This window comes from Vicia villosa, linkage group LG1 (assembly GCF_029867415.1).
Source record: "Vicia villosa cultivar HV-30 ecotype Madison, WI linkage group LG1, Vvil1.0, whole genome shotgun sequence".
In the NCBI taxonomy this organism is placed as follows: Eukaryota; Viridiplantae; Streptophyta; class Magnoliopsida; order Fabales; family Fabaceae; genus Vicia; species Vicia villosa.
The window spans coordinates 166,713,736-166,724,502 of NC_081180.1; the positions used below are offsets into that span (position 1 = coordinate 166,713,736).

The 10,767-nt window shown below is 34.8% G+C and overlaps 1 protein-coding gene across 1 annotated transcript; it reads left to right on the top strand.

The window, feature by feature from the left end:
* Positions 1–5,002: 5,002 nt before the first annotated feature.
* LOC131644609 (isocitrate dehydrogenase [NAD] catalytic subunit 5, mitochondrial-like) lies at positions 5,003–10,497 on the top strand. Its single transcript, XM_058915159.1, has 7 exons — positions 5,003–5,232; positions 6,720–7,040; positions 7,122–7,283; positions 7,371–7,445; positions 7,544–7,653; positions 7,739–7,811; positions 10,000–10,497. The coding sequence occupies exons 1-7, from the start codon at positions 5,089–5,091 to the stop codon at positions 10,189–10,191; spliced, it is 1,077 nt and encodes a 358-aa protein (XP_058771142.1). The 5' UTR covers positions 5,003–5,088; the 3' UTR covers positions 10,192–10,497.
* Positions 10,498–10,767: the final 270 nt, after the last annotated feature.

Consider the following 10,767-nt stretch of genomic DNA (forward strand, 5'->3'; position numbering starts at 1 on the left):
GGTTTTTAGTGACTACTCGGTGGCTCCTGGTCAAAGATTTAATTTGGGAAAATCTTGTATTTATGCTGGTTACATTTCAAACTGTAAGCTGGATAGCATCATCGCCACCACGGGTTTCATGAAAGGTTCACTGCCTTTCACTTATTTAGGCTTTCCTATCTTCAAAGGGAGGACTAAATCCATTCACTTATCGCCTTTAAGGGACAACATTTTGTCGAAGCTTTCTTCTTAGAAAGGCTCCCTTCTCTCGGTTGCGGGTTGTCTCATTCTTGTGAAGTCCATTATTCATGGTATGATCTCTTACTCCATAAACACTTATTTGTGGTCGGTGTCTCTGTTGAGGAAAATCGATAAAGCGTGCAGAAACTTTATTTGGACAGGAGATTCTCAATCCCGAAGTATTTGTACTGTTTCTTGGAAAAAGATGTGACAGCCTTTCATTAACGGTGGTTTGGGAATTAGATCTTTGATGAGGCTGCTAAACTTAAGCTTTTATGGAATTTGAGAAATAGTAAGGAACCGTGGGCGACTCTTCTAAAGAATCGTGTTTTCATGAAGCACGTAGTCATCAATTATCTTATTTTCTCGATGATATGGACTAGTATTAAATCTGAAACTACGATCTTGAACCAACACTCGTATTAGTCTCTTGGTAATGACAAAGACATTCGGTTCTAGACCGTCAACTGAGCTAGGCATCCTCTCATTCAAACCACTTCTTTGGATTTCCTCTCATCCAAAGGAATCTCAGTCTCCTCTTTTCTTTTAGATTTCATAGATGATAATGGATCTTGGAATTTGTCAGTTTTTTGGGAAATTTGGTTTGCTAATCCGAGTCTAATTTTTTCCTCTATTCCCTCGACGTATTACTCTCTTTCAAATTGTATGGTTTAGAAGCAAAATGTTTCGGGTGTCCTAACACTTAAGGATGAGTACAACTTGAAATAGTGGAATTGTATGGTTTTTAGTGATGCTGATTATATTTGGAGCAATGTGGTTCCGCCTATCAAGTCTTTTGTTGTTTGTAATTTGGCGCATAATAAAATTCTGGTGGAGCTGCTGATCAAATCGAGGGGTATTCTGTTGGCCTCAGTTTGTTGTCTTTGTAACTCTCCAGAAGAAAGTGCAACTCACTTGTTTTTCAGTGTAACTTTGCTAGGAGTCTTTGGACTTGGCTTAATAGAAAGACGAGTAACCACTGCCTATTTTCTTCTTTGGATAACTGTTTCCTTCTGCGCAACAATTATAGGAATAATCAAGTTGGGCTGATTATGAAATCAACTATTATATTTATTATCAGTCAAATTTGGTGGGTGAGAAATAAGTGCACGCATGACTCAGTCAACCCAATTTGAAAACTTCTATAATTTGGATTCAGAATCAGATTTTGTTGAGTGGTAATAACTCTCAAAGTCACACTATGGTTTCAATTGACAATTTTGTTTTGATTAAAGCTTTTGGGATTACTATTTGGCCTCCACGTGCACCAAATATTAAAGAAGTGCTTTGGTTGCCTCCTAATTAGGATTGATTAAAGTGCAATTGCGACGACGTGTTTTGCTCGATAACAAAAAAAAGAGTTTTTAAGGCATTTTCAAAAACAATTTTGGTGATTTTCTGACGGCTTTTTCGGACAACTTACAGGACTCTTCCTCTTTTGTGGCTGAGTTCTCTGCAGCTATTCAGGGGATTGTCATAGCAAAAGCTCGTGGTTGGAGTAAGCTTTGGATTGAGATTAATTGCTTAATGGTTGTTAAAGCTTTCTTCAACCATTTTTTGGTTCGGAGTTGTTTAAGGAATAGGTGGCTTGAAACCACCTCTCTGTCGTTTTTATGTCAATTAGTCATCACGTATATATAGGGAAGGAAACTCTTGCACTGACTTTTTTGCAAAGAATAAGTTAGGTATAGCTTTCTTTAGGTTTTCTCATTTTTTATAGGGTTTGAGTTTTCTCCCTTCCCTGTTCGTGGAAGTGTGTAACACCTTTTGTTTTTAATATATAAGCTCTTATTAAAAAAAATATGTGGAACAAGATGTTTCAGCATGTGAGCGTAACATCTGGCCTCAGTCTTTAGACCAAGACTTGTGAGTGAATTTGTGCATTTTGATGTTTGATTCTTGGGAAATTTGTTGTTGTATCTTTTAGCAAATATTATTTAGTAAGATTTGCTAAAATGAAGCCAAAAGTTCAGGATTGAGAAGAGGCGTTCGTTAAAGGGAATGGCACAATTGTCATAATCGCTGCATACTCAGTTGTTTTCACTAGGGGTCAAGACACCCCAATCCGAAGATGGACCTACATCAAGATTACCCTCTTTGACAAATACATAGATAGTTGAAGAATAAGCAGAGTCCATCTACAAAGATCAATCATTCTTCTGTGATTTTTTACTCATGATGTACTAATTTTTTCATATACAAAAAAGCAAAATATCAACAAAAAAGGTAACAACAAATCGGGAAAGATAACTCATAAGTTGGCTCTTTAAGAATCATATGCTAGCATAAGAGAGAAAATATACTCTATCAACGCTTTAAATCACTCACACACAACACTTAAGTGTTCCAATTCAAAAGGGTTATGATGAGAATACCTCTGAAAGGACGTTTGAGATATGGAGCATTAAAAGCGCGAATTCCCAAGAAACTAAAACGTTTACTCTTGCTCTTCTAGGATAGATGATATAGTGATCAGTCACTAAGGCTAGTACGACAAACTCTTGCCTTACTACGCAAAAATAATGACTTGGGGGCAACTATTTTGGGCCGGCCATATTGATCTTCGGACAACCAATCTAAAGGAGATATAATCCTTCCAAAAGCTTCTCAACACACGAGAATGACTCTGCAGATAAGCACACCAGATTCAAACTCCAGATAAATTCAACGGTTCTTCGCATTCCACGCCTAACAAATAACAATTTGTTATCTCCTCTTCATTATATATAAAGCGTTCCAATTCAGATATTCAGTTTCAAACAATTTCAATTTTCTATTCTCTCACATACTAACTCGAGAGCTCAAGTTCTAATCTTATAAATAAGTCTTCCTCTATACCGTATCAAAAGCAAAAATCCACCATTTTTCCGATCTTTGCTCTATTTCTAATTCAAATACAAAACAAATACATATTTAAAGATTAAACTCAAGCGAATAGCTCCCATTATAAAATTCTAAATATGTCATAACCAGACTTATCATTACTGAAGATGGGGTTATATCATGCGGTCGATGGGATGTTAAGATGATGAAAATATCATAATGGAGGCATAAATATATTTATTTTAGAGAAACTCTAACCCTATCCTTTGGGTCTCTTATGCACCAGGCGCGTTGCCAAAAATGCTCCTCTGTTTATGTAGATATACATCCGGAAGCACTTTTTTTTTTTAAAAAATGATTTTTTTCGTAGATACATCTACGGAAGCGTAAAAAACATAATGAACGTTGGAAAATTCAAATTATTTAGTTCAGTGGACCTTCCGGAGATGTATCTACGAAACGTGTTAAAATCAGAGTGTTCCGTAGATGTACCTACGGAACATTCTGTTATATTTTGATGTTCCATTTTTTAAACCCTAAACTATAAGCGCTAAACCCTAAACCCCAAGGCAATGGAAAATAGTACACCAAGAGAATATATCGTATACATCGCATAAATTGCACTGTAATTTGATGTTCCATTTTTTTAAACTCTAAACTCTGAGGCAATGAAAAATAATATACCAAAAGAATACATCGTATAAATTGCACTACAATTTGATGTTTTATTTTTGTTAAAAAAAATTGAAATTTAAAATATTTCGTAGAAACGTCTACGGAACACTCTGTTTTTAACACGTTACGTAGATGCATCTCCGGAAGATTTACTAACCTGAAATGATTTGCATTTTCCCAACGTTCAATATATTTTTAACACTTCCGTATATGTACCTATGAAATAAACCAAATTTAAAATAAATAAAAAAAATTACCCCGGATTTGCATTAAAAAACAAAAGACATAAGGACATAATTAAAATTTCATGAGGTGGCTTCATAAAATCAAGTCGTGTATTGAGATATTCTCTTATTTTATTTTAGGGTCTTGCTAACCAGTGCCCTGCCCTTAGGGCAATGGTTAAACATTCCTAAAAAAGAAAATATTTTATAGAAATTTTAATATTTCAATTTTCAAGGCATTAAATACGCAGATTACCGTCCGAGATAAAGTTACTATTTTAAAGTTTTAACCATTGCCCTGAGGGTAGAGCTGTCAAAATGGGCTAGGCCATATGGGCCGGCCCGCCAGGCCCGAAAAATCATAGGACTCGGGCCTTAAAATTAGAGCCCATATTTTTCAGGACCTTTTTAACTCAGCCCTAAAAAGCCTGCTACCCATTAGGGCTAGCCCATATGGACCGTGGGTAGCCCATCAGGCCCGCATAATTATAAATTTTAAAAAAATATATTTATATTTATATTATCTTACTTCAAAATAGCATATTGATTTTTCTCACTTCAATAAATTTTATCTCTATTTTATTCAATCTTTCTCTTTTAAATATTATACATTAATATAATCAACATTTTTTCATCGTATTATATTAATTTTTCTCTTATAATAAATATTGAAGTACTATTTTATACAATTTAGACATATATTATATTTAGAAACACATTATAGTATTTATAAGAGATAATATAGTACTTAAAAATAACATAATTTTTAATTTTATTTATAATAAATATTATGGAGTTTTTATTTTAATTTTTTTAAATAAAAAAGCTCATTTAGGGCCGGGTAGCCCGAAGCCCATCTAGGGCCGGGCTCGGGTAGTAAATCTCGAGCCCATATTATACAGGATCTTTTTGGCCCAGCCTGAAAAGCCCAGGACCCGCTAGGGCCGGTCCGTTTAGGGCCGAGTAGCCCATATTGATAGCTCTACCTGAGAGCACTGGTTAGCATTTCCATTTATTTTATATTATATGTATAATGTATAATAAATTATTTAAACGGGTTGTAAACTAAAACAAGAAATAAACAATAAACAATACAATTTGGTTTTCTGCGTTGCATGTCCGAATCGGGAACATAGCGTCGTAAAGTATGGCTTCTCAAATTCTCCGACGAACACTCGGAAGCCGCTATTTCGCAAACCAGAGGACCTTCTCCTCCGTTTCAACTCCGATCCGTGCCACCCTTTTCCCCGGCGATGGTATCGGTCCCGAGATCGCCGATTCCGTCAAACAGGTAGGTTCCCTTTACCTTTTCCCTTCCATCCCCTCTCTCTGGTTCATTTCATAAAATCACCTGTCTCGTGTTTCCACTGCTCCATTTCTGATATAGTTATATGTGTGATGCCGTGATGCCGAAGATTTTTTATTTGATTTATTGATAATATAATTCCGTCAATATTTAATTTTGTAATTTTTTTGTTAGGTTTTTCTATTTGTAACCATGAATGTTTTTATGTTATGAGATTTTGATGGATGTGCCTAATTCCAATTGAATTGGATTAAGAAATTTGAGATTTATGGTCCTCTAAATGTATAATCATCCATGGCGTCATGTGAATACTCTATTGTGCTATGGTTGTCTTCAATTTCTAGGGTTTCTCGGTATTCGATAGAATAGGGCAGAAAAGAAGTTGGTACTGTCTGAGATAAGTTATATGAGATGATTCTTTGAGGGTGGTTTGGTGTCGGTAGCTAATGATTATGGCATTGGCACATAACTGTGGTTAGAGGTGATGTGAGCTAGCCAATGCTGTTGCAAGAACAACGGAAAGTGGCCTGTTGTTGATATCAAACTTTTTACTTGTTTATTGTCTTCTTTTCCACGTCTAGTGTTAAATTTAACATAAGTTACATGACTAACTTCTACGTCGAGGTTTTAGCAGCTCTTCTTTTAATAAGCTCTAGTTTCATCTATATTCTCCGATAATTTCAGTTGTGCTTGACAACTTGTTATAGCTCTTGTGAAAAATATACAACATACAATGAAACACAAACAAGACATGGACTCCAGGAACAACCCAAATTCTATAATTTGCCGGACTTCGACATGACACACACATACCTTATTGTCGAAGGGAAAAAGATTTTCCATTCATAATACAATACTCCCTTCGTCTCACAATGAGTGCATTTGGAATACAAAAGTGTCCCAAAATGAATTACTCATTTCAATTTACAGTACAAATTAATACCTTTTTTTTTTCCAATTGTACCCTTTAATTATCACTACTTTCATCACTTCCAATACATGATAATGGGTAATTTGGTAAAAAGATCATTCTCTCTCTCTTTCATTTATCGACTTCTCTTAATATCTTTGAAATGGTCAACTGGGTCACTCAGTGTGGGACGGAAAGAGTATATGTATAAGGTTAACCATTTACAATATCTCGATATATGATACTTCTTCCAATATTTTCTCTTTTGTAAGCCCCTTCCTATAAAACACGAAGAATGCATTCGTTACTTTCTATCCCTTGTGGGTTATAATGACTTCCTTGGATTATGGGCATATTGGTTCGTTTTACATTTCTTCTCTTGACATGGATTTGAAGTTTGTTTTGATCTCTTGTTAATTATTGGTCACTGACTAATGTTTGCTTATTTCATTCTTGGTTCTTTCTTGTTATGTATACATGCATATTGCATATTCATAAAAGTTGAATAGCTATGTTGAATCAAAAGTAATGCTCTGTCAATTATTTCTATTGCAATAATTAGATATTCCAAGCTGCCGAAGCACCAATAGAATGGGAAGAGCACTATGTAGGGACTGAAGTCGACCCTAGAACCCAAAGCTTTTTGACATGGGAAAGTCTAGAATCAGTTAGGCGGAATAAGGTTGGCTTGAAAGGGCCAATGGCCACCCCTATTGGAAAAGGGCATCGTTCACTAAACCTTACTCTGAGAAAAGAACTAAATTTATATGCCAATGTTAGACCTTGCTACAGCCTTTCTGGATACAAAACTCGATATGATAATGTTGACCTCATCACAATTCGTGAAAATACAGAAGGCGAGTATAGTGGACTTGAACATCAGGTAAATTTCACAACAATGCATGTCATATACCGTTATCCAAATTGTGATTAATATAATTTGCTTAGCATTTTTGGATTATAGGTTGTGAGGGGTGTAGTAGAAAGTATCAAAATTATTACACGTCAAGCAAGTACAAGGGTGGCTGAGTATGCTTTTCACTACGCCAAGGCACATGGAAGAAAAAGGGTGTCTGCTATACACAAAGCCAACATTATGCAAAAGACTGATGGTCTTTTCCTCAAGGTCTTTTAATATGTGCCAATGCCTCTACATAATTTGCCTCTATTTTTTCTTCATGAATACTAATATTGACTGTTTTATTATCTGTAGTGTTGCCGTGAAGTTGCAGAGAAATATCCTGAGATAACGTATGAGGAAGTTGTCATTGACAATTGCTGCATGATGGTAATATTGGTGAACTGGATGTAGGAAACAACTGCATTTTGAATTTGTTTTTGTCTATGTGAAAATGATACACTGCTTAATTTTTGGACTATGTGTAGCTTGTGAAGAATCCGGCACTTTTTGATGTGCTGGTGATGCCTAACCTTTATGGTGATATAATCAGCGATCTCTGTGCTGGTTTGATTGGGGGATTGGGCCTGACACCAAGGTTTTTTCTTTTTCTTTTGTGTTTTGGGCATAGAAGTGTAGAAGTCACAGTTATATCATCTGACAGCATTTTATATATTTTGCAGCATTAACATTGGTGGGGGAGGCATTGCACTGGCTGAGGCTGTACATGGTTCAGCACCTGATATTGCTGGAAAGGTGAGTTGTGAAAATATTTTTAAACATTCTATTGTTTGTTCTGATTTCTAAACTTAGCCTGTTTCATAGAATTTATTGGGTGCCTGTTTTGTACTTGTGCACCATATACCCTTAAAAAAGGCATTGGGTAAAACTATTAGGGCAAGCTTTTGGCGGCTGGTGCAATCCTAATTTAGGTTGTATGCCTGCTAAGCTAGATTAGAGTTTTTGCTTATATAGATCTCGGCCTTACCGATAATCTTCAGCTTGAGCTAACTGTCATCCTATCATAAGCTTTTTTTAATTTTCCGGGACTGGCCTAGCTTAAGAGTCTATTTAGAGACTTGTACTACTGCTTCAAAATGACCAAGAAACTTACATTTAGTTTTTTAATTCGTAAAAACTTTAATTAAATTATTTGTTTTGTATAAAGTTAGAATATTATGCTGAGTTATAACAAATTATGTAAGTATTATAAATTTTAATTATGTATTTAAATACTAATTAACAATAAACAAATTAGCATTGCAGACCCAAATAAATAAGCCTTTTGAACTTCCTAGGCTATAGCCCAGTTATTCCTTTTTGGAAGTCTACGCTCGTTCTATTTGCAAAATAGGCTAGGCGAAGGTAAGCCAAAAATAAGCCAGACCTTGAGTTTCTTATTATTAGCTGTCTGGTTTGTTCCTTCTCCTAAATTGTTGATAGATTATTATTTGAAAAAACTATTACTCATAAAGTTCTGCATATGAATAACTATTGAGAGGGAGAATAGTGTTTCTAAAATATTAAGCTGATTAGACATATTAACAAAATTACAAGAGTTGAATAAAATGACAAAATCATAGCAGTATCAGTTGACAATTGGAGACATATGGCTTTGGATATGAGCTTTGCTTTACAGTATGAAAAATTAAAATAAAACCTTGACCTTGACGACATGTGGAAATTGCTGACCATACATGAAGGATAGTGTAAAAGAGATACTCCCCGCCCAATAATAAATGACCTATTTATAAAAATATTTAGTTCCAAAATATATTACCCTTTCAATTTTCAATCCAGTAGTATTAGAGGGCGCAGCTAAATATAAAGTAATTAATACTTTCATCACTTCCAAATCAATACACCCTGATCACATTTTGTCGACAAAATTAAGCATTCACTTATTTGTCATTAACAATGTCATTGATCAACTTATGTATCTGGTGTGTGCGTGTGTATCTTCCAGTGTAGGGATGGGGCGGGGTGGGCATTAAGGTACATACCCGCTTATTTTAGCGGTTAATTACCCGTGTCCAAGCCCGTATCCATTTTGCGGGTTTTTACCCTATCCATTGTAAGTATTTTTTGCGGGTATCCATTGGATATGGGTCAAATTGTCATTTATACACCAATACTTGATCGGAATAATTTAGTAAAAATTCTATCTCCCTCCTTTATTTATACATTTTTCTTATGTGAAATGTTCAAATGGATCACTTAGTATGAGACAAAGGGAGTACCAGTTAAGGGATTTTAAGGTAATCACATATCATTAACAGAAAATTTGTGTATTCCATACATGAATATTTCTTTCTAGTCAGCTTTTCCCTTTGGATTTTGCTTGTATGACTACGGAGTCAACTTTGGTGGAGGTGCATCTTGCTCGTATATAGATTATGTATTCCATACACAGATATCTTTTTAAAGTATCTTAGTTTATCATTTGTATTCCTATTTAATTTAGATCAGGAGTCTTGTTTTAGTATATAAATAAGTGAATGCTTACTCTTGTTGTATATCTTAACTAGAACTATTCAACCATATTCATAATAGAAAGTTTTATATCTTCCTCTTTTTTCCATTATTTCCATTTAACTTTAATACAGTATGAAATTGGGTATCGTCTTGTATGACCTATCCTATCAATTTTCTGTTGTTGAAGCCCCCAAAATCTAGAAGTAAAATAATACTGCTTTTCCTCTGGTTATATTTCTTTTGAACGATGTTTTTGGAGTAAACATAAACTTAGTAACATTAGCTTGAGTGTGTTAGATAATATCAAATTTCTTGTTAATTCAACGTGTCTTTTAAATTTGGTTTCTTATCTTAAAGCATCTTGTATTATCACTCAAGATTAGTTTTCACATTTCTTAATTGTTAGCCTTAGTTGTTTCTCTATTCTATTATTAAGTGCCAGTGCTTAGTTTAATGTGGATTTATGCAGAATTTGGCAAATCCAACAGCTTTGCTATTGAGTTCTGTCTCAATGTTGCGCCATTTGGATCTCCATGACAACGCAGATCGGATTCAAAATGCCATCCTCAACACAATTGCAGAAGGGAAGTACCGAACTGCTGATCTTGGCGGCGTTTCAAAGACAACCGAATTTACAAAAGCAATTATTGATCATCTTTGATTTTTCGAGTCAGCAAGAATTTGTTGATTATGATTTTGTGTCACTAAATTTCTTTTTTATTTCCCCAAATTTTCGGGGCTGAGTAGTATTACCTCAGCTTAATGGGTAAAGCATCTACTTATGAGACATTGCCATCAAAGACAGGCATTCAAATATTGGTTGTCTGTATGATTGCATTTGGAGGGTTCCCTTCAAAATGCACATTGATTCATAACCCTTGCTAGTCCATTTTAGCATTCATTGTCAATAATATAAAAGGATCAAATGATGTTTAATTCCTCTGTGATCATTACCTTTTAGGTTTTTGATATTGTGATTATCGCATTTTTATTTTATTTATGCAAGTTGTTTGCTTGCTATAATTTTACAAAGTTCTTGGTGTAATAATAGCAACTTGTTTCTGTTCCTAAGAGATGGAGTTATTGAGCGATTCCCTGTAATTTAATCTTGCCATGGTTGGATTTTATGCTACAATTAGATTTGTGTTTGAAATGCTTGGATCATTGGCTGTTTGAACAAGAATCAGACTTGATTCCCTGTATTCAATAGCGGTCGCCATGGTCACTAAGCATAGAA